The sequence below is a fragment of the Malaclemys terrapin genome, chromosome 9 (genome assembly GCF_027887155.1).
Source record: "Malaclemys terrapin pileata isolate rMalTer1 chromosome 9, rMalTer1.hap1, whole genome shotgun sequence".
NCBI classification, from domain to species: Eukaryota; Metazoa; Chordata; order Testudines; family Emydidae; genus Malaclemys; species Malaclemys terrapin.
The window spans coordinates 51,067,504-51,091,656 of record NC_071513.1 but is presented as its reverse complement, the minus strand read 5'-3'; the positions used below and the strand labels follow the sequence as shown (position 1 = coordinate 51,091,656).

Here is a 24,153-nt window from a genome sequence, read left to right as displayed (position 1 = left end):
TCCTTCTACAGGGACGGGAGGAGAGCAGAAGAATCCACGAAATCCAGTAGGGGGCCTCACCATGCAGATTTACCTGGAAAGAGCTCAGATACCACGGTGATGAGCAAGGTAGAAAGCCCTAATACAGAGAGCAGGGACTGCAGTATGAAGCCATGTATCACTACATGACTGGTCTTAATCAGTTTTGGTCCTATAGAAATAGTGAGAGATCTCAAAATACATATTTTCCTCATGCAGAGGGCTGGATTCTCCGGTCTCACAAGTTCACTTTGCAGCTCAACTTAAGATGGTCAGAGATTCCCATAAGACAATTCCTCTTGTAAACCAGGTGTGATGTTGCACCCCATAATGCTTTATAAAAATATGCTTATGAGTGTAAATATGACATAACTGGAATATGTTTTATGCTAGATATGCCATGTAACATATCTTTGCAAAGATTATGTTCTACTGAATGTATTCATCCTATTCGTATGCATGTATCATTTTTATATCTGAAGTTATGAGTGTTGGCTCTATGCTTGTATTTAAAGTGTTTGCTGTAGGAAGCACAGAAGGCAGATTTGGTCAACATAGTGTGAAGGGGTTCTTCAAGTAATTGGGAGTACTTAGCTAACAATGGACCTGGAGAGACGCCAATCCACATCTGAGCTTTCCTGGGAATGTTCAAACTAACATGTAAACAATGGCATCGGCCTGTAAAGAACTGAGTCATGCATGGACATGTGACTTGCCCATGTGACTCCAGAACTCCATCTTGTAGCTGTGATTCTGCACAGGAGAACACTAGGAGTTTCCATCCACGAGAGAGACTATATAAGGCCCTAGAAAACCCCTCCATTTTGTCTTCAGCTGGCTCAAGAGATAACCTCTCCACCCCAAAGAGATGCCTGAAAGAAACTGGAACAAAGGACAGTAACTACAGGGGTGTGAGTGATTGCTGGACCCAGACTATGTGGAAGTCTAGTCTGTCAAAGAAGCTTATTGGACCATCTCTGAGGGTGAAATTTACCTGCATTTAGTTTCCTACTGTATTAGACTTAGACGTGCGTGTTTTCGTTTTATTTTGCTTAGTAATTTACTTTGTTCTGTCTGTTATTACTTGGAACCACTTAAATCCTACTTTTTATATTTAATAAAATCACATTTCCCTTATTAATTAACCTAGAGCAAGTATTAATACCTGGGGGAGCAAACAGCTGTGCATCTCTATCAGTGTTGTAGAGGGCAAACAATTTGAGTTTACCTTGTATAAGCTTTATACAGAGTAAAATGGAGTTGTTTGGGGTTTGGACCCCATTGGGAGCTGGGTATCTGGATGCTGGAGACAGGAGCACTTCTTAATCTGTTTTCAGTTAAGCCTGCAGCTTTTGGGAGACATGGTTCAGACCAGGGTATGTGTTTGTAGCAGGCTAGCATGTCTGGCACAACCAGGCGGGGTACCGAAGTCCCAAGCTGCCAGGGAAAACGAGCTTAGAGGTAGTCTCAGCACATCAGGTGGCAGTCCTAAGGGGGTTTCTGTGACCCAACCCATCACAGCAGGAATCTCTGCCAGCAAAAGGGGAAGGTCCTGATCCATTCTACTTTTCTTGCAATGGTATGAAACACTATTTGTGCGTTCAGATTTCCAGTAGATGAGACCGAATATGGAAACAAGCTGAAACTGAGTGAAAAGTTTATATGGTCTGTGATGCCATAAAATATCTGACTTATGGCATCCTATGGGACTGGCACCAATGCCCGCCAAAGTCAATGGGAGACCTTTCATTAAATGCAATGGGCTGTTAGAAAATTGGGCTGATTGGATGAAAAAAATTCAGTGTGATAGACTGCCCCTCTTCTATTTCATTTGTAGCAGTATGGTCATCCACTCTCATGAATCCAAACACTGATACAGCCAACTATGTCTGGATTTGAACAGGGAGTTGGACTTGCTGATAAGAGTTTCTAACACTGGCGTATGTCACTTATGCATGACCTGTTATTGGTTCACTCTAAATGCTAAGAGGGGAATATAAAAACAAGCTGAAAAGATTTCTGCCCCAGTACTGACCTGTTGGTTTATCAGCATCTCACGGACAGCAGTTGCTCTGTCTGGACGTGTGACCACAGCATGGGCAGGAACTAGAGCCAGGTGGCATTTCTTGTATTCTTCAGGACGGGCGCGATTTCCATCCCGGCACAGCAACTCGAATTGGTCACTTCTCAGCTCCTTTGCCCAGTCAGCATTATTATGTCCTTGAAAGAGAATTAGATGGAGGCTCTAGAGCTGTTTGACAGCACCAGGCTTTGCTCTGAGTGTGGCTGCCTATGGGGGGTATAATTGGGAATGTCTGTGTGTGCGCTTGTATTTGGATACATGCCCGTGTCTAGGAGATGTACTGACTAGAGCTCAACAGGAAGCAGCTAGCGTGGGGGGAGACAGGGCAATCTGGAGGATTTATTCACACATCTTCTATTAATATTCATTCTACTAGAGGATGTGTCTAAACCCCCCTAGGCTGGCTTGAAGACCATAGCCAGGGCTTGTGGAAATGGTATTGAACTCTCAGGTGTACAGACAGTGACTGGCAGACTCTGTGACAGGCTGGCAGGAGCGAGAACCCTGCATGAAGCTGTTGAGTGGGAGTTGGGCTGACTGGGGCAGGTGTGGCTTGTTAATTCCATGAGGAAGGAAGAGAAGGGGGCATAGCCTGTGGTCAGAGAACTAGGGACAGAGACAGCCTGTCCCTGCAGGAAGCCCTGGGACCAGTCTTGGGGAGAAAGCCTGGACTGGGGTTTCTGTTCTATGATTGTTGTTTGAGTTACCAGTGAAGTCATACCCCAGGAAAGGGGTAAGACTGATCTCAGACAGAACGGGCAGGCTTTATCTGGAGCAGGGTGGGCATGCCATCTGCTCCCCAACACCAGAGCAAGGTGAGCAGGACTTGAGCCATAGACTGCAGTGACCAGCCACTGGAGTCGGAAGCTAGCACTAGTGTGTGTGCGCCCACCCAAATCTGCACATTTCTATCCCTGAGCAGATAACAAGGCTTTGCCCTCCTATGACCCGATCCAAAGCCCATTGAAGGTGATGGAAAGACTCCCATTGACTTCAGCTGGCTTTGGCTCAAGCCCATAGAGCACAGTGGGACGGCGATGAAGGGAAGCAATGCTACTAAAACCATGTGCTTCAGCAGCAGCTAAGTCAGCATGGGGTATTCCCACCATCACGATGAAGCGCTCCCCTTCTCCACAGCCCTTTCTATTCTCTATGCTTACTGACAGATCTAGTCCTAGACCTTTACAGCCAGACTGTCTGTACCATAGGTTTCACGAGTATCCAGTCTAGTCATTTATGGAGTCTAATGTCAAGGTGAAATAATCACATACCATCGGTGTTCTCACTGACAATTGTGTGCTTAACAAAGGCCACGTCTCCCTTCTCAACCAGGCACCTAACAAATACCGAGAGAGAAGACAATCAGGAGTTACAGGTGTTGTGAATCGTTGCCTTCCCTGCAGATCTGCTGTTGACACTTGTCATCTTTTGTGACCTAAACCTGTGAGCACTTTTAGCTCTGTTAGAATTGACACAGAATTGACAAGGACAGTTAAAACGTAACCTTTTATCACCAGCAATGTGCAGAGTCCAGCATGCATTTCACCACTGACACTTTTTAATTTAACAGAAAAGATAAGCTTTGTCCAATGAATAAGAAACATGTGTGCTGTTGTTAATTATTATTATTTATTTTATTTATTTTGTTGTTGCATGACTAAATTTGCCACCCTCAAAATCCTTGTCATATCTGTCAGTGAGGATCCTGACTATACATTTCAATAGCGCTAGCCTGTGAAAGGTGGAGCTTACACCAAAACTACTGTGAGCCGTGAAGCACTGCTGCATTGGGTCATTTCTTTACCAGTAGGGAGTGAAACACAATTAATTGCCTGGCAAGGCTCGTACCAGCACAAGCTATTTAATCCTGAGCTGTTGGAGGGTGCCAAGGAGCTGGCCCCTGGGGCAGGAACTGGCCCCATAGATTCTCCTTTGGGATCATACAACAGAGTTTGGGGGAAGATTTAAAAAATGCGTTCCTGTTCTCCCTTTCAGTTAAAGGGTAAGATCTAGTGGCCCTGCCCTGTGGGAAGGCTAAAGTTCCAGTCCCCATCTGCTATTGCTCCTCCCCCTCCTGAAGGAGTAGCACTGCTGGGCTTTGTAGGGAGTTATGAGGAGAAAGATGGTCTCTGCACGGTGGGGCCTGAAGGGAAGAGGAAATTAGAGTGAGGGGAAAGAGGTAGGATTCTCAGGGCTCTGTCAGCAGGGGCAAGGCTCTCACTCCATCACCGCCCAAGGAACACCTAGTATTATATTGGAGTCACTTACCGGAAGGCCCCGCTGTATCCGTAGTATCTCTCATTGCTGTTGGCGGCACATATGTAATTTGGTGGGAGGCTGCTGCCTGAGCCCACACACAACTCGCAGAGTGGTGAGGTAAGTGGAGATCCAGGAGCACAGCCTTTACTGAAGAACTTATCTGCCAGGAGGAATATAGAACACCTGTTGTATATTTCCTCTCTGGCTCTTGCTTTTCTCTTTCCTTAATGAGAATCTTCATATGATTCATCATTATTAGGCCTTGAAATAATTTAAATTAGTTGAAAAGAAAACTAAAACCTCTTTAAAAGACTTAGGAGGCATTTCCTTAGAAACCATCAGTTCCCATGCTGCACCTGTACAAAGTGAAGTTATGGACAGAGAAACTCACAGTAAGAAACAGACATATCTCTGTTGTGCACCAGTTTTTCAGCATGAGACTCAAAGCCAATGACAGGTAATTTGGAAATAAGTATTATTTGTGTTGCAGTCATGGCCCAGGATCCCACTGATCTAGGTGCTGTACAGACAGTGAGCAAAAAGACACTCCCTGCCCCCAAAGAGTTTACAATCTAGGTAACATCTTCAGCCTAAGAAATGGCAGAGGCTGCATAAGGGAAACATTGTGAACTGGGACCACTGTCAATATGGGTCAGGGTTTGATCTAACAACCCTCACAGCAGGAAGACAGATTTTGCTACTTTGGTCCAGATTGGGGCTCTATCTGGTCCAGCAGCCTGTCTCCAATCATAGCTGATACCAGCTGCTCTAGAAGAAAGTGCAAGAAACCCAATTTCTGCCCAAGCCCTGGTCTTTTTCATCCTGGCTATTAGAACTCTAGATAGGCTTGTTATCCCTACAAATGACCATTGCTTGTTTCATGTTCAATAATATCTGCTAAAGAAACAGACTGACATGCCACTTCCGACTGCTGCTCCATCAGGGTAAGAAATACTCAAGTCCATCTCAGGGAAACGTGGCTCCTTGAAACCTTTAACAAAGCAGCATTTCCCACATGCCAGCGCCCAACCAGCATCCAGGAGTCACCAGAGACTCAAAGGCCAGACAAGAGCTGTGGGATGAGGCTCTTGCTCTCTAGCACTGGCCCCCTGATGTCTGTACTGGGGACACGGACACACACAGTCGCTGTGAGAAGTTGGTACACAAGTTGACTCACCAAAGTCGCAGCTCCCGGTTTCATTGTGAATCAAGCCCATGGGGACATTCCAGCCAGCAGTTCTCCCAACAGCTGTATGACAAGACTTCTTATCACGCAGGTTCTTCCAGGTGATACTGGGGTTGGATTTCTTCACCACAGCCACAGCGTAATAAGTTTCTGTCACAGAGCAGAAGGAAAAGGAAGTGAAGCAGGCGAGTCAAACCTGAACCAGAATTGACATCCAAGGTTTCAGAATTCTTTTCATCCTTTCCCTCCATAGAGAGGATCTACAAATGGGAACAACAAGAATACTGTGTCCTCCTACAGCCTATCCACCCCAGGATACAGAGGGCTTTACAGGTGTGATGCATTTAGCCCCACAATACCCCTCTGATAGTATCCCCATTATTTTTCTCCCCACAGGTGGGGAAATGGAGGCACTAGGTCATTAAATGATTTGCCCAGTCACACAGGAAGTCTGTGTCAGGGCCAGGGATATAGCATATGCCTTCTGATTTCCAGTCCTGCCCCTTGACTACAAGACCAGCCTGCTTCTCTGTTTGGGGGAATACTTCTACTAAAGCCTATTTTCTAGTACTGTATCTCAGGCCTTCTGTCCCTGTGGTGTAATGTGTTGGCATATTGGCGCTCCACATAGACTGTCTCCCTGCCACTCTTCCACACTTTGCAGTGGGATCAGCTGGTGGATCCATGTAATCACAGATCCAGCAGGCCACACATCCGCCATTCTGCTAACAATGAAGATCCAGCTGAGCACAACTCGGCAATATACTGGAACAGACAGACACTGATGCCTGAGCTTTCCGAGGGCTGAACACCCCAATTCCCCACCACAGAGCCTCCTATTTCTGATCCCTTTCAGGCCATCTGCTCCCATGGGGGAAAGGATGCAGGAACTGGCCCTGATGTGTCTGTGGTGAGGAGACCGGTATTTGAGTGGGGGCTCCCCACCCTTTCCAGGTTCAAAGCCTAGGGAAAAGGGTTTTCCTCTCCCCCTCCCTTAAGGACGAATGGCCCATGTTCCACAATAAGACAGAAGAGAGGTTGATGTCTTCCTTAAAAGCCAACATCATGTTTATTCAGTGCTCCTGACAGTGAATGCTTCCCTGCCAGGCCACTAGGAACTGGTCTGAACCTGGCAAACCCATGTCATGTAGGTCAGTGAATGGGCAGCAGTCAATAACACCATCTGTGGTACTGATGTGATTTGATCAGTGACCTAGCAGTAGCAAGTACTATATCCCATTAGCAATTCCTGGAGATATTAAGTTCCCCTAGAGGGGTTTATGTTGAATAACATGAAATCAGACTTTCTAGATATCATAAGAGAACTTGGGTTCCTTTCTGTATGTGAGGCTCCTCTAAAGATTTCCCCCTTATTGGGCCAGCAGCAGGGTTTGAACCCAAGACCTTCAGCATTGAAAGTCTGAACCTCTACAACTGGAGCTAACGGACTAACCAGATGCAGGCTCAAAGCTCCCTATGGATCAGCCAATGGGGGGGGGGGGGGGAGGCTGTGTAATTCACTCTGAACAGTGGTTACCACAAATGTTCATGTGAACACAGGAATTGCCATCCTAGAACATATCACCTAGTCTGCTCCAGTCTCTGACCCAGGCTAGCACAAGAGCTTTCAGAGGAAGACAACAAAAATCCTGCATAATCCACCTGGCCAGTTGGGCAATATTATATCAAGGGGTAAATCTCTTCCTAACCCCATTTCTTTACATTCTTTGGGTAATTAACTTGTTCCCTTCAGTATGTACTACCTTGACCTTGCTTTTCTGTTGTATTTTATCTGAAATCATGTTGTCAAATTGACTAGTTTGGGTAGGTCCTTATGTCGTTCCTCCCTGTGCTCCTTAATCTAAATAACTGACGGCCATTAGCAAACTTTCCCCTTTACTACTGGATCTGTGTACCAGATCATTACTAAATACACTGTACACAAAGATCCCCGTAGCCATCTTTGTGGTGAATGTTGGCCATTTATTCCTAACCCTTAGCTTTCTGTTTCTTGACCAATTTATTTTTTCAGTTTACTCTAGGTCAGGATTTTATCTTCTGCCCCTTTGTTACCAATAATTACCTCCAGGTGCTCCTTCATTCTGGCATCGTGTAACGTCATCTGAAATGGGAAAGAGGAGGAGATTTCAGATAGAGAGCTCTTCAAAAGCAAGTGTGCAGTTAATGCTAAAAATAGGTTTCCCCGGCACTGTGTATATATCTAGCTCTGTAAGGATTCCATTCACAGCAGTGGTTTCTCTGTGGGGCAGGTGGCAAGTTACTTTCTGAAGAAGCCTTAATTCAGAAAGGGACAGAAGTAGCTGGTCTAACATCTAGCGCATTAGCAGAGCAAAGCATTGCCCTACTCCCCTTCTGGGGCAACAGCTTGGTAGACAGAGACTGGAGCTGAAGGCTAGAAGACAATGATTTAATGATTGTGAGGAATTCTGTGAATAAGGGTTGTTCAAGACAGGCAAAACCAGCTGTCATTGGCCTTTATTGTGGATCCCAGACAGCCTCTCCACATCTGGATTGCTGGCAGGGAGGGGCCCTATGTCATCTGGAACTAGCCACCTAGGAATACCTTGATACAGGGCGGATGTTCCCTGAGGGATAGAGCCAATGGAGCAGCCCCATGCCATCCCCTCCACACAGCCCACAAGGCTGGGGTTTACCAGGGGACAGAGGAGTGTGTCAGAAGCAGGAAGGGTGTGGCTAGAGTACCCTGCTTCAGCCATTAAGGGAATGCTCTAGTTTATACCCAGGACCATTCCTGTCCAAATCTGCCTTCAGCATCCAGGGGGTGCAGTGATTTAAAGCCCCTTTGCCCCCCCCCCCCCACCTCCACTCATTTTCTGGATCAAGCTAATTGTGACCAGAATCAGGACCACTGACTTATCATAGTTCAAAATAAAATCAAGTATTCTGATATCAGTTAATTCCCCATCAAGAACAAGCTAAAAGGCAGATTGCACCCCACTCACCCCCGTAGTATTCTCCCATGATTGGCACCAAACCACATGTACCAGCCGTGTAGACATAACCTCCATCCAAGCTTATGGCATCCGCATCACCTTTCTGCAATGAAAGTAACTCAACAAATATAAAGTGAAGCTACTTCTCATGCAGCTTCCCCCTGCCAGAGATGAGGCCTTTAAAAAAATTACTGTCATGAAAGAGACGGGTAGTATAAGTAGCTTACATTTTAATGACTTTGACTCAGAAAACCAAAATTTAGAAAACATCAAAATGTTTTGACAATTTGTAAACTTCAAAAAAAAATCAAGTTAAGAAATTCGTCAGAACTGACCCTTTCCTGGAAAAAGTTTCAGTTTCCATGAATTGGCCTTTTCCAATCAAAAATTGTTTCATTGAAACGTTCCTGACCAGCACTGCTAAAAGACAGAGAGAGGAAACTGTTCCCTGAGTTGGTAGATGCATGGAGAGAGCAGTGGGGAAAGGAAACACCCATACCGTTATCTTGGCAATGCAGTCCTCTGTGGTTTCTGCCACTGCACAGTCCAGGCTGCCTCCGCTCACTGCACTCCATTCATCACACTTGGCCTTTTCATCCTTACTTACTGTGCACCACTTCACCTTCAAAGGGGCTTCAGGAGTTTCTCGGGAAGCAACTGAGGCAGAGAGAATAAGCCAAAAGCTTATCTAAAATGTAAAGCCACCAACGGACTGATTGCAGGAAGAGCAGGGCTGCTGACAGCAGGTCATTGCATACACACACTCCCTGCAGCTCCATTCAAAATAGTCTTGTTTGACAAATGCAGAACTAGTGGAGTGCAGAATATGCAGGAAAGGGATGTTGGTTGACTGGGTCTGGTTCTCACTGGACAGGGGGATGCTTCAAAATCAACGTAGAGGCTTAGATTTTAAGGTCAGAAGGGAGCATTAGGTCATCTCGTCTGACCTCCTGTGTAACCCTGGCCAGAGAATTTCACCCAGTTACCCGTCTTGAGACCAATAATGTTGGACCAAAGCATCTTCCAGAGATGCAGCCACTCTTGGTCAGAAGACAACAAGAGATGGACACTCCAAAACTTGCCTTAGCTTCACTTAGTTCTACTGATTTGTGCCAGCTCAGAATCTGGTCCTAGGCGTCATAATCTCTGGGTCACTTAGCACTGGTAGTGCTGTGCATTGATATGTGAAAGACCAGTGTTCTTCTCAGCACAGCCCCAGCCTTTCACTCCCCAGACCAGCCAGGTTGAGAGTTGAGCTGGGCAAAGTTTCTTGGCTAAATAGTTTATTTGCTTAAAAAAAAAAAAAAAAGCAGTTCTGGGTGGTCAGAAAGCATTTGTGAACATGGGTCGAATTTGGTTAATAGTTTCACCTCCCGCACCAAAATAACATAAATAAATGTCAGAGAAGTCTAAACATTTTGTTTGGCATTTTTAAAGCTAAATGTTCCAAGACTACATTTAATTTTAATTGAAATGGTTTGTTTCAACCTGAAATGATTTCTTTTGGTTTATTTTTTGGTTTTGCCTAAGTGGATTTAGCCCCATGTGACCCAGACATCCAATCAAAATGGCCCAACATTTTACTATGCGATATTGTCCATGAGCTGTCCCTGAACGAGCAACAGAGCAGGAACGATTGACAGCAAACATCTGACAAATAATTCTGGACTGCAAATAAATGTGAGAAAATTGCCTCATTCCCCCAAACAGATTTACTCTTGACTCTCCAAATGTTTCTGTGACTGATTCTTGGTGTGTCCCTAGTTCTGGAGCTGGTCATGCGAACCATCACCCGCCCATTGCACAAACTGCCCCAGAGGTGACACTCCTGAATCCATGCAGAATGGTTCTCCCAGAGGCGGTGCAGAGGCAGGGTGGCCAACCCCAGGGAGATCTCATGTCACTCTACAGCAGCCCCACTGACTGGTGAGGGAGCGTCATTAACAGGGGTGGAAGGGAGACCCAGAGTGGTGGGAAAGATGATGTAGGCAAAGCAAAGCCAAAGGGCAGCGGGTGTCCCCAGGATACAGGAGACCCCAGGGACCAATGGCTGGGCTGGTAGTTAGGACATTGACCCCACCACCCTCACCCCATTACTGGAGGGTCAGGGATCCCTATGCTTAATGTGCCTTGTGTTACACAGCATTTATGGCCCAGCCTACACAGCAGCACAGGAGCCTGAGGGGGAGTAACCCCTCCCCCATGTCTCTGAGCAGCATCCTGCCCTTTCGGGAGACAAAGGGCTGTGCTCCTGGACCCCTTGCTGGGCTGCTGGCAGGAGAAGGATGAGAAATAGGCAATGCCAAGGCTCCCCCTCCATCCCCACCCCACCGAGCTGCACAGCTGAACTGCCAGGGGAAGAGGGTTGGCAAGTGCCTGCTCGGTCAGGGCCAATAGGTAGTGAATAGCCCCTGGAACAAGAGGGAGAGAACAGAGAAAGAAACGTGTCTCGCTGCTGCCTGATTCCTTCTCTGGGTGCTTCTGGGGCTGTGTGGCATATACCGAGCGGGGCATTTGGTGCTGAACCCAGAATGCTGCGAGAGCAGAGAGACGCCAAAGTACTGCTCGTTACTGACAATGCAGCTCAATGGCACATGGGAGTCCGATCCCTGGGCCAAGAGAATTTGCATTCAAACATCTCCAGTTATGGCAGTGCCAATTGTTTATTGAACACGCACTGCAAAGCACAACCCATGAAGCTCGATCCAGCGCTCATCTACACCCAGATACACCTCAGTAGCTCTGTTAACTTCAAAGTGAATGAAGTCGATGGATGCTTTAAGAGCAGGATCTGAGCCATGGACTCTAATGGATCCTCCCCCACCTTAAAATTTCATGACCACCTGCCCAGGAGCCCAATCCCTGCTTACCTGGCCTGAGACTCTGAATAGCAGCCCAGTACTGGTAGCCCAGGTAGAATTGGGCATCCATCAGTCGAGGGACACGGATAAAATTGGTAGCAGAATCCTTAAAAAGCAGATCTTTCCCATAAGGAGAGCTGAAGAGTTTGAAGCTCTCTTTTGAGTTCTTGCCATACTTTGCCTGTCACAAGGGAGAAATGATCAGGTGTATACCAAGAGCAGGAGATAGTTTTGAAAAAGTGGAGAGAACAAACAAAAGGGGAATAATAGCAAAAGAGAGGCTGGAACAGAGAGAAAGGTAGAGAAGGGGAAAAAGCAAATACCTCCGCCTGAGAGAGGAAGCTCCAGATCTCATCAGCCCGGCCATCAACGCTTCGAGTCACAACAGCATGAGCAGCAACTTTGGCCCAATGACACTCATGATACTTATCTACAGGCTTCCGGGAACCATCTTCACACAGCAGCTCATACTTGTCTTTCTCACTTGGGTCATTTTCTGGGAGGAATGGAAGTCCACAGGTTACAGCAACACCAATATTTAAAGGGGCTTTGAATATCCCACTTCAGGAAACTCCCCAATGATTTTTGTCCCTGAATGAGAACCAGAAGAGTGACAACTTCCATGAGACAGATTCCTCTGTCCCTGAAGTATTATTATCATCCCAGTTTCACAGCTGGAGATCTGAGGCCAAGAGAGATGAAGGCCCAGAGCCACAAAGGGACTTAGACATCTAGAAATCCACAAAGCCTGAGAGCGGTGCCTAGGCTCCCTGTACAGTGCATGGGGAGAAATGGGATTCACAAGGCCAGCATGCTGAGCAGGGAGCCAGCTAAGCTAGCCAATTGGAGAAGCCGACAAGACACGTGTGTCCTAAGCTAGCCAATGGCAGATACTGACAAGAGGGGTGTGTCCTAAACTCTGCCCCTCTCCTGGAATTTGGGGCAGGTCTCTGCTTGCGATCCACCGCCAGGCCCCTTGCTTCTGAAGTCAGGGGCCTTAGGCATCGAACCCATTCTTGCAATTCCATACAAAACAGTGGGGAAAGGGGAAGGGCGCCCAAGACCCTTTGTGAATGTGGCCCGAAATGACTTGCCTAAGTAGTCAGTGGTAAAGCTGGAAACAGAATCCAGGTCTCCTGAGTCCTAACCCAGTGCTTTACAACAAGACCATCCTTTCTCTCACACTGATGTCGTGTTAGTAGATTCCTGTCATGATGTTGGTGGAGGTGGAGCCCCTTCCCAAATTTAATTTTTCAAAGAATAATGTGCCGGTGTGATTTCGCTGTGAACATCAAAGAAGCAACATACAAACTGGTCCCCACTCTGGTAGCCTTGTTCAGCCACAAGAAAGAGCCATTAGACTAAGAGATGAAATCTAATCTCTCTCTGTTGATTATTTAACAGTCAGGAATACAGCATACAAAGCGTATTTCCTCCCAGAGACAAAGAGAAAAGAGGCGTGGGATAAACCGGGAGAGAAATGAAGGCAGGTGCAATATAGATAGAATTCAAGGATATAGTCCCAGTGAAAAGCCTGATCAGAAAGTGGTGAAACCGAATGATCCCTCATGCCTACCTAGAACAGTTGTGTGTTTGACAAAAGCTACATCTCCAGCTCCATCTTTCAGACACCTGGAGGGGGAAATAAAGCAGAAAGAAAAGGAGGCCACTGAAATATTGTGTTTGTTGCTAATCTCAGATCATCCCTCTACGTTTCAGACAACTACCTTTGAAGCAAGCCTCAGACATATGACAGTTTATCTTCACAGAAAGCTATGTGGGCTGGGGAAGGAAATGCAATGGCAGAGAAGAATTTTATAATGAAAAGCATCAGGAGTAGCCCAATGATAATGCTCTGTACTGCCATGTGCAATTTATAGATCAATTTCTGGTCACTCACTAAGTGCTTGTAGAGGCTAGGAGCTATCATAGGCCACATACTCAACTCTGGTGTAGGGTTGCTTCTTCCATAAGAACATAAGAATGGCCCTACTGGGTCAGACCAAAGGTCCATCTAGCCCAGTATCCTGTCTTCCGACAGTGGCTGGTGCCAGGTGCCCCAGAGGGAATGAACAGAACAGGTAATCATCAAGTGATCCATCCCCTGTCGCTCATTCCCTGCTTCTGGCAAACAGAGACTAGGGACACCATTCCTGCCCATCCTGGCTAATAGCCATTGATGGACCTATCCTCCATGAATTTATCTAGTTCTTTTTTGAACCCTGTTGTGGTCTTGGACTTCACAACATCCTCTGGCAAGGAGTTCCACAGGTTGACTGTGTGTTGTGTGAAAAAATCCTTCCTTTTATTTGTTTTAAATCTGCTGCCTATTAATTTCATTTGGTAACCCCGAGTTCTTGTGTTATGAGAAGTAGTAAACAACACTTCCTTATCTACTTTCTCTACACCAGTCATGATTTTATAGACCTCAGTCATATCTCCCCTTAGCCATCTCTTTTGCAAGCTGAAAAGCCCAGTCTTATTAATCTCTCCTCATACAGAAGCCGTTCAGATGTGGTCTCCTCATCTCAAAAAAGATATACTGGCATTAGAAAAAGTTCAGAAAAGGGCAACTAAAATGATCAGGGGTTTGGAACAGGTCCCATATGAGGAGATATTAAAGAGGCTAGGACTTTTCAGCTTGGAAAAGAGGAGACTAAGGGGGGATATGATAGAGGTATATAAATCATGAGTGGTGTGGAGAAAGTGAATAAGGAAAAGTTATTTACTTGTACCCATAATATAAGAACTAGGGGCCACCAAATGAAATTAATGGGCAGGAGGTTTAAAACAAATAAAAGGAAGTTCTTCACACAGCGCACAGTCAACCTTTGGAACTCCTTGCCTGAGGAGGTTGTGAAGGCTAGGACTATAACAGGGTTTAAAAGAGAACTAGATAAATTCATGGAGGTTAAGTTCATTAATGGCTATTAGCCAGGATGGATAAGGAATGGTGTCCCTAGTCTCTGTTTATCAGAGGGTGGAGACTGATGGCAGAAGAGAGATCACTTGATCATTACCTGTTAGGTTCACTCCCTCTGGGGCATCTGGCATTGGCCACTGTCAGTAGACAGGATACTGGGCTGGATAGACCTTTGGTCTGACTTGGTATGGCCATTCTTATGTTCCATATCCCTAATCATTTTTGTTGCCCTTTTCTGAACCTTTTCCAATTCCAATATATCTTTTTTGGGATGGAGTGACCACAGCTGCACACAGTATTCAGGATGTGGGCATACCATGGATTATATAGAGGCAACATGATATTTTCTATCCTATTATCTATCCCTTTCTTAATTATTCCCTGCATTCTATTTGCTTTTTTGACTGCCTCTGCACCTTGAGTGGATGTTTTCAGAGAACTATCCACAATGACTCCAAGATCTCTTTCTTGAGTGGTAACAGCTAATTTAGACCCCATCATTTTATATGTATAGTTGGGATTATGCTTTCCAATGTGCATTACTTTGCATTTATCAACATTAAATTTCATGTGCCATTTTGTTGATCAGTCACCCAGTTTTTAAAGATCCTTTTGTAGCTCTTTGCAGTTTGCCTGGGTCTTAACTATCTTTAGTAATTTTGTACCATCTGCAAATTTTGCCACCTCGCTGTTTACATCTTTTTCCAGATCATTTATGAATATGTTGAATAGGACTGGTTCCAGAACAGACCCCTGGGGGACACCTCTCTCCATTCTGAAAACTGACCATTTATACCTACCCTTTGTTTCCTATCTTTTAACCAGTTACCAATCCATGAGAGGACCTTCCCTCTTACCCCATGGCAGTTTACTTGTGTAAGGGACCTTGTCAAAGGCCTTCTGAAAATCTAAGTACACAATATCCACTGGATCCCCTTGGTCCACATGCTTCTTGACCCCTCAAAGAATTCTTGTAGATTGGGGAGACATGATTTCCCTTTACTAAAACCATGTTGACTCTTCCTCAACAAATTATGTTCATCTATATAGCTGACAATATTGTTCTTTATTATAGTTTCAACCAGTTTGCCCAGTACTGAAGTCAGGCTTACAGGCCTGTAATTGCTGGGATCACCTCTGGAGACCTTTTTAATTCCTTTGAGGCCCATTACTTAACAGAAACCAATGAGACAATTAGGTCCCAACTACTCTACAAGTGTAGCCATGTCAGGAGACCCAGTTATGGTACAGCTGAAAACATGTGTGTGGGACAGATAGTTACCAGATAAAAATAACTTTCACTCACTGAAAGGCTCCAGAATAGCCAGAATAAGGCCCAGTACGGGAACATTTCTGAGCACCTGTCCCAAGGCATAAGCGGCACAGATTTGGTTCATTTGCGGGGGCACCAGGGACGCAGCTGGCTGAGAAAAACTGGGCCACAGCTATGGAAAAAGACATGCAGTAGTTAATAGCAAACTCACCCTTTCGCAAACTACCTTCTCCCAGCTGTGGATGCTTGGTATAGTAGTGTGGGGTGTTTGGAGGAAGTAGTGGGGGAAGAGGGGATGTGCAGAAGGGAAGATTGTCTGAAACCTGATGCCTTTGGAAGGGGTGGTTTGGTAAAGGGGATGCTGGAAGGATGGCATCTCCAGCAGGGCAGAGTGAAGGTTCTGTCGTGTGGTCTGCTGTGCATGGCTGTGGTAAAGGGTGTTTGTATGTGGAGGAGTAGAGGTGCCTTAACTTTCCACTTCCTTGGGTTTGTGTCAGGATGGCATATCACATTGGTAACAACTTTAACCAGTGAACAACAGAGTTTTTGGAGTGTGACTGAGTAGAAGATAATGGATTCCAAAGCAAGGAAGCTGTTGCTGTCATGGAAATGCCCTTATTGATAGAAGAAGAGAAATTTAGGAAATGTGAGTTGTTCCGTTGGTTTGCTGGTTTCCCCAAAAGTTCCTCAGAAAACCTACTACCTTCCCCCTAACACCAATCAATCCCAGTTCTCCTCACCCCCAGCTTAATGTTAGCACTCCCTACACACCTAGCTCTTTCCCAGCTTACCGTGGGTTATGGGAGTGGCTCTATCCCAGGATAGGGTTTGATGGTACAAGAGGGTCCCAATGGGAATGACCCAGCCAGCAGACCTGTCCAACCCTGTGTGGCAGGATTTCTTCCCTTTAAGTTCCCTTATTGTGAAGCCGGTTCCTTTCTTCACCACGGCCACAGCATAGTAGCTGGTGGCCGCATCTGTATGGGAGGGAGGAGAAAAAGCAAGCAAGCATTGGAATAAAGGAACACACAAACATAAATGGAAGTCGCTTACCGTCCCTCCCAATTCACACAATTGTTTTCTCCCATGTCACACAAATCCTGGGCACGGGAAGCAAAGTGCAACATTTTCAACCCCATAATAATGTAGCAAGACACCCAATCCCTTTCTCCTGTTTAGTATTAGTGGGTTGCCATGCCAATATCAATCTGATTATAATGGTTGTAATGGACATAATGTTAATTGTTCTACTAATTAGTATTACTAGTATTTGCTAAATGCTCTTGTCTGCATTTATTTGATACATGTGTGCTGCTGTTAATAGCTCTTACCCTCGTGATAAGTCTCTTTGAGGGCAGTAGAGCTTCTCACATGAGTAAAGATGACTTGCGTGAGTAAGGTTTGCAGGAATGGACTCTAAACGGGGTCTGTTAAAATTCCCTCCATAGACTGTATGGCAAATATTACATCTATGCAAAGGGACTGAGTTCTGGAGGCAGCAGAAACCCACTACTTTTGTACCTTTTAATTCTCAGCCATAACACTGAGAATTACTCCGTAATGTTGCCTTCAGCCCAAACTCTCTACACAGTATCTAAACAGCCTGACTTTCCGAACAGAGACCTGTATTATAATACAAAGTGAAGGCTGGGAGTTTGGATGGGATCTGGAAAGCAGGAGCCGATGAAGACAGGAATGGAGAAGTACTGTCATTTTCCTCCAAGAATCATCAGTAATGCGGTAGACAGGAAGAGAACTACAGACTGGGGGTGCAGACCCAGCAACTCCGATAGCAGCAGCTTTAACGTTTAGCTTTCTTTTCTGTACTCCTGTTCTTCTTTTTGCGGATACAGACTAACACGGCTGTTACTCTGAAGCTTTCTTTTCTGTTTCTTTCCCTCTTCATTGTGCCTGCTTATCCACTGCCCTGTCTGTGTGCTCCATTCAGCCTGGTCCTCCAAGAAACAACTGACCCTCATGTTGCTAGAGAGACAAGGCGGGTGAGGTAATATCTTTTATTGGACCAACTTCTGTTGGGGGAAGGGACAGGCTTTCAAGCTACACACACCTGAAGAATAGCTTTGCGTAGCTCGAAAGCTTGTTTCTCTCACCAACCGAAATGGGTCCAATAAAAGATATTCCCTCACCCACCTTAGGTGTCTAATATCCTTGGACCACCATGGCTACCCCAACACTACAAACAAAGGTCATTCTTTAACCTCTGTTAGTGCAGCTGACTCATAGCTTGGGTCCCATGTGCCTGGATTAGCCCAGTTAATTTCCAGTTTTATACAAGGTCCCTGAAAGCAGAAAGCCTTTGAGGTTTGCTCAGCTTAGTCCCCCTGCTGTGTTTTGTCAGGGGCCATTAGTTACGTAGGCAAATTAACCTTACAAAATTCTTCAGACACGCTATTGCATTAGCCTTCCCCAGCCATTACAACACCACTGCAGTGAGCAGTAAACTTCCCCAGAGGGAACAGCAATAGCAGCACACTGGATTTACTCCAGTTCTGTTGAGAAAGAGTTACTGCCCTTGTGATACCACCACATGCAGTGGAAGGGCAGTGGGAGTAATAACCGTTTCTATAGACTGGTCTGCTCCTCCTCTGTGATCCACAGGGGGACCAAATTTCAGCTGCCCAATGGAAATGATATAGAGGGGCTGTGTGGAGAGGAAAGGTTGCTCTGGGATAGAAATCCCAACACCACCTCCTGTAGCCTCCTCTATCCCCTCAAGGGTAGTAGCGCACGAGCTAAGCTCTGCGTGAACAGCCATGGAGAGAGACATCAGGGAAAAGCTACTGTTCACAGCACGCTTCCTGCACACAGCCAAGCACATCATAGGTTGCTGCTGCTTGGAGCTTTCAGGTACTACGAAAGGGGCATGTGAGCATGGCTGGTGAGGGGACCTGCCATGCTGGCTCAGCAGCGATAGTCACCTCGCTTGCTGATGTTGCAGGGGACATGTGAAAATGATAATGTCACCTGTAATAACATGTAACTGGTTGCTCTAACATTGCTCCCCAATCTGCAGGTAAAATTACTCTAGCACCCATGGGTCACTGGGAAGGAATGAAGCAAGAACCAGAAGGTTCATGGAAGTGGGGGGAAAAAACCTCAAACCAATCAGAAATCAAGAGGATTAGGAAAAGTCCAGTCTGGTTGTGGGGAAGGGGAGGAGATCAGGGTGAGTGGAGTGATAGAACTAACGCTGATGACTCCAAAGGAGAGTGTGATCACCTGGACAGCTAGGAAAATGAGGCAGGAAGCAGGAGTACAGATCATTGCTGCTTTCCACCAGGTCCCGATTCTCAGCTTGTGTAAATGGGCACAGCTGTGTTGAGGTCACTGGCTGCAGATCAGTCCTCATGCGTACCAGCTAAGGCCCTGGCCCTTGGTCTGTGGCCAGCTCTGAAGAAGTACATATTCTCTGAGTTAGCACACTGACTTGCCCAGGGGTTTGTGCCTTCCCAGTTTGCCTGAGTAGTACGGTGTTACTAACGTGCTGACAGCTAGTACCATGGTGGTCAAAGTGCCACAACTTTATAGTCAATAACGGTGCCCTCCATGCAAATGTACCTTTTCCTGTGCCATGGACCTCAGCCACAACAGGCTTCAGATTATACGGGGCAAGGTGTGCTTCGAAAATGTGGCCACCATCCAGACTAATGGCATCTGCTTCATTCTCCTGAAACACAAAAGCTTTAAATCAATTGTGGGCACATGCATCAGCAGGGGCAGAAAACACTGAGCATTAATTAAAAGAGCCTCTCTTTGGGGTCCTTCCTGGCTGGGGTGCTGCTGTAGCAATGGAGCGAGGCAATGAGGGAAGGAAATCAGTCACTTAAAGAGGATAGTGAAGCTTTCATCCCAGATTAGGCAAATGGAACCCGACAGGGCAAGTTGTTCCTCCCAGCCCCAGACCTGATACATTGCTGGCAACCTACCGCAATGGCTTTTATGCAGTCAGAGTAAGTTGTTTTCTTCACACAGTCTAATGAAGGGGTTGAGGACATTTTTGTCTTCAGTTCCACACATTTCTTCTGCTCTGGATCAGATATTGTGCACCATCGGACGGGACTTTGGGCTGGAGGGTCAGCAAGACAGAGCACTGTGGAGAGAGCAAAAGAGGACTAAGAGGTTGTTTCATGAACCTCAGATCTATATGAAAGAACCATCATCTCTCCCTACAGACATAGGTCTCCCATGAGACCCACAGGTCTCTCCTTCCCTACCTGCTCCCAATAGCAGGACTCCAGGGCTTAGGGCCGCTGTGTACTGGTTTCTTACATCTAGATTCAAGTGGATACAAAGGGCTAAATTCACCCCTGGTGTAACCTTAGTGGAGTTATGCACAGATGGATTTGTCCCAAAGTGTAGGGGGTGTGATATTTTTATATTTCAGCTTTTACTAGTTGGCCGCCTGAGATTCAAATCACCAGGAGATTACTACTAAAGCTCTTCGCCCCAGCCCAAATGCAGGATGATTCTCAGGGTTTGTGCTTTGAATAAATACCTTATTCCAGGTTCCTCCTCTGTGTCAGAGAGCTCTCCAAATTTGCATGTGTTTCTCTCCCAGGGAACTACTCTCCCACTTTTCCTTCATTCCTTAGGAGACAAGCTCTACCCTAAAGTCCTGAAGTCACTCCTGACGAGATGTGCAGAAGGGGAGCTCCTGCCATGCAGACTTTAAGGTATATAGCAAGGCAGCTCCACTGTCATGGACTTCCTGGTCTGCAGGGTGGGAGCTGCTCTCCTGCGCAGGCTCTCCTGCTCTCCAGTCTGCCTGTCCTGTGCACTTTAGGAAGTGTCCAGGAGGAGGGTTCCTATCTTGCAGACCCCAGAGAAGTGCGCACAATGAGAGCTCTGCAGCTGCAGGCCTCTCATGCTGCAAGGGCAAACTGGGGTGGAAGGCTGACCACCTTGAGTTCCTGACAGTGTCAATGGAAGTGGAAATGCAGCATGTTCTCTGTTACAGACTCACCACAAACCTGCAAGTTCCCAAACGAAACACTTTGTGAGAGGGAAGTGATGGCTGGAAGGCTGTTGCCATCACTTCTCTGGAACACCCCCAGGAGACACCCTCACAAAAAGACAGCACACAGGAACACATTCTCTGACCTGGCCAAACCGCACTCAGTGCAGGACCGGACATGGGGGTGAGAAAAGGTGACTTGTAGGTGTTGGTGTGTAGTAATGCTTTTCCGCTTGTTTATGTTGTCATGAGCAAAACTGATGTTGAATGAGGGTGGAAGCTGGTTGGGGTATAAAAGGGCCTCATCCAAACCTCACTAAAGCCAATGGAAAGACTCCCTCTGACTTCACATAGCTTTGCATTATGCCCCACGTGAAGAGTATTGAACTGCTGAAGTCTAAGCTTTCTGTTTTAGAAAATGCATGTGGTTTCTTTTCCACAAGTTTTCTTTCTGTGGCTTCTTACAGAGGGGTAAAAGTACCTTTACACTCTTATTTCTTATTCACCATGTTTTTTGTTTGGGAATATAAGAATAGATACAAGATATAAGGATAGATAACTTAAGCCCCAGTTCTGCAAACATGTCCTTGCTTCACTGCATGCACATGAGCTGTTCCATCGACTTCAGTGGGACTACTCATGTACGTAAAGTTACACTTGCACTTAAGTGTTTGCAGGATCAGGGCCTTAAGAAGGAAGGACAGAACATTATTAACAGATGCTCTTCTTCTGCTGATCGAGAGCTTGGATCAGTCACAGTGTTATGGATGATGATTATTTAGCTAACATTAGTGTCCAGAGGCCCGAATTGGGATTGGGGGCCCCAATTATGCTAGATTCATAGCAGAAGAGGAGACTTCATTTAGGACAAGAAGCATTAAGGGACCATAACAAACACCAGGTGGGAAGAGGATAAGGGTAACAATAATAAGATTATGCAGTCACACAGGCCAGCAATGTGTGCACAACTTGCCTGTTCCAAATCACTGCAAAATATAGAATGTCTGTATAATAATCAGTGCCTGCTTCTGTTTATTTTACCTGTAAAACTCTGCCATTGTCCATGTGCTTTTTCTGCTTGTTTCTAATTGTTGTCCCACTCCCGGCTTCTATTTTCAAAACTCTGCTTTTACTGACTGGTTTAAAAAAATCTCTGCCTGTTTTTCTTTTTATAGTTCTATTTCTAAAATGCCTTCCCCCTACTGCCTCCCATTTAAGTCAAGGGTCCCACGATCAGGCTACGAGAGTAACGCTGCCAGGGAGGTGGCCTCATTATCAGCAAATAGAGGGATCCGGGCGGGAGAGGAGAGAGACAGAGAGACGGATTTGTCATGAGCACAGTCAGCCTTTTGCACAAAGGAAACCAGGAGCCTGAAAGAGCAGGGGCTCCAAAGGAAGGAGTACAGACATATCTAGTGCAAGGAGACTTGTGGGCCTTTCTGGGCCTAGGAGAAGAAAGAGAAGCACTTCTCACAGCCTCATCTTGTTGAGCAGGGCTGGGGTAGAAGAGAAGGGGTTACAGTCACTTGTGGCACCAGACCATTAGAATCATAGAATATCAGGTTTGGAAGGGACCTCAGGAGGTCATCTAGTCCAACCCCCTGCTCAAGGCAGGACCTAATCCCCAACTAAATCATCCCAGCCAGGGCTTTATAAAGCCTGACCTTAAAAAACCTCTAAGGAAGGAGATTCCACAATCTCCCTAGGTAACCCATTCCAGTGCTTCACCATTGTGGAAGGTTCTTTGAGATAACCCCAAGCAATGCAGGGTATTGTGGGGAGATCCAAGCCCTGGACTCTCAGGCAAGGTCTTGGGAGGGGGGGTGTTGAAGGGGCACATCCCTTTACAAGAAGGGGATCTCCAAAGTTGAGCTGCAGAGACCCCTCTCTCCCCCGAGAAGAACGTGGGACAGGTTAGAAAGACAGGAGCCTACAGGTTCTGCAGTAATTTTTTTGTAACTTTCACATTAAAAATTCTTTGCTAAATATTATTTTAAGAAGCTTCTCTAAACACATGTGCATCCTCTGTAGGGAAGGCTTTCAGTGACTCTCTTCCTACACCAGCGCTCCACCAGGGGGACATACCTCCACCCATACCTGCAGCAGGAGCTCCATATAAGGAGCAAACCTGAAACCTTTTCCTTCGGACTGTTTTAGGGCCTGATCCAAAGCTCATTGAAGTCAATGGAAAAACTCCTGTGGTTGTCACTGGGCTTTGGATCAGGCCCTTAGCAAAATAGGAACTGCGGTAAAGTTGCTATAATTAGCATTAAAATTGTGACTCTGGGCAGCAAGTTCCCTGGCAAACGGCTGATAGAGTCCAGCACCCAGCAGCTATTTTCCCTTTGGTTTCTGTCCTGCACAGTTCAGTGACTGTTGGCGTTTACTGTGCACTGCAATTAAACTGGCACCCTTATGCAACCTCCTCACAGTCTCTGGCTAGTGCGGGGGCTGCTGAGAATGTCAGTGACATCCCCACTTCGAAACTGCTGTTCTGCAGGCACTTACCCAATATCCCCAAGGACAGCGCGGCATGGAGAGCGAACTTCATCCTTCTCTCCTGAGCTTGGCAGCCAGGTGTTGCAGGAGCGTTACTCAGAGACTGTCTCCTCTGAGTCCGTGATGGCTCCTGGGCTACTCTTTGCCTTTTTATAGAGGGACAGGGCTCGCTGTGTTAGCAGAAGCAATGACTGGCAGTGTTTGTCCTTGTTTCCCAATAGCTCCTCGATTTCCTCACCCCGCCCCTTCCAGTCAGCCCATTTTCAGGCAGCATTTCACTTTGGCACTGAATCACACACATGCATGAGTGGGAACAGGGCAGGTGCATGTCGTTCACCCAAGGGATTTAAAATGGGAAAGTCCCACTTTGTATCATTTCAATTCCTGCTTGGTTGAAATACAGTGGGAAGGGCTATTTTCTTTGTTCCAGCCACCCCCTGCTTTACAAAGGCTAATCTCAGAGAGCCGCTGTGAGAGTCAGATCCAATCTAGACTATTTAGTCTTCTTTCACATTAACTATTGCCTTTCCTTCCCACCGAGGAGTCTTTGCCCGTCCTGTATGACAGGTCTTGGCAATTGGGAAATTAGTCAGTGCCTCCCAGTGCATCCGAAGAAGTGAGGTTTTTACTCACGAAAGCTTATGCCCAAATAAATCTGTTAGTCTTTAAGGTGCCACCAGACTCCTTGTTGTTTTTGTAGATACAGACTAACACGGCTACCCCCTGATTCTTGACATCAGTGCCTCCCAGAACACCTGATAGCATGACTGTAATGCAGGGAGAGGAGTCAGTAAGAGGAACCTTGCAATCACAGAGCACCTTCAATCCAGAAGGAATGAATCCAAAGTGCTTTACTATCCCACTGAATGACTCACTTCCTTTGGGACATCCCTGAGCTGTCCTCACTACGCCCCTCCCTCGTCAGGGCCACCTGCTCTGGCGGCAATGCTGGCTCTGCATTCCCCTGCAAGCCCCTTGTGCCTTTAAAAGGACTTTTGCTCTGCAGCTGGGATTCTCTAGGGGGAAGCTGACATAGCGCAGGGTGAACTTACCGGAGCATATCTAGGAACACAGCCTCTGGAGCGAAGCGTTGGAGCTAAC

At 46.3% G+C, this 24,153-nt stretch overlaps 1 protein-coding gene across 1 annotated transcript in view; it reads right to left on the bottom strand.

The window, feature by feature from the left end:
* The window catches only part of LOC128843178 (ovotransferrin-like), a 59,842-nt gene extending 36,622 nt beyond the window's left edge, over nt 1–23,220 (bottom strand). The window contains exons 1-15 of the mRNA XM_054039776.1: nt 23,062–23,220; nt 19,526–19,689; nt 19,158–19,266; nt 16,370–16,555; nt 15,612–15,750; nt 12,959–13,014; nt 11,706–11,878; nt 11,392–11,563; nt 9,021–9,178; nt 8,531–8,624; nt 7,630–7,668; nt 5,538–5,696; nt 4,370–4,520; nt 3,373–3,437; nt 2,054–2,238 (exon numbers count right to left, since the gene is read on the bottom strand). Of these exons, the coding sequence (XP_053895751.1) occupies nt 2,054–2,238; nt 3,373–3,437; nt 4,370–4,520; nt 5,538–5,696; nt 7,630–7,668; nt 8,531–8,624; nt 9,021–9,178; nt 11,392–11,563; nt 11,706–11,878; nt 12,959–13,014; nt 15,612–15,750; nt 16,370–16,555; nt 19,158–19,266; nt 19,526–19,689; nt 23,062–23,104 (1,893 nt within the window). The 5' untranslated portion in view covers nt 23,105–23,220. The remainder of the gene's footprint in view (nt 1–2,053; nt 2,239–3,372; nt 3,438–4,369; nt 4,521–5,537; nt 5,697–7,629; nt 7,669–8,530; nt 8,625–9,020; nt 9,179–11,391; nt 11,564–11,705; nt 11,879–12,958; nt 13,015–15,611; nt 15,751–16,369; nt 16,556–19,157; nt 19,267–19,525; nt 19,690–23,061) is intronic.
* Nucleotides 23,221–24,153: the final 933 nt, after the last annotated feature.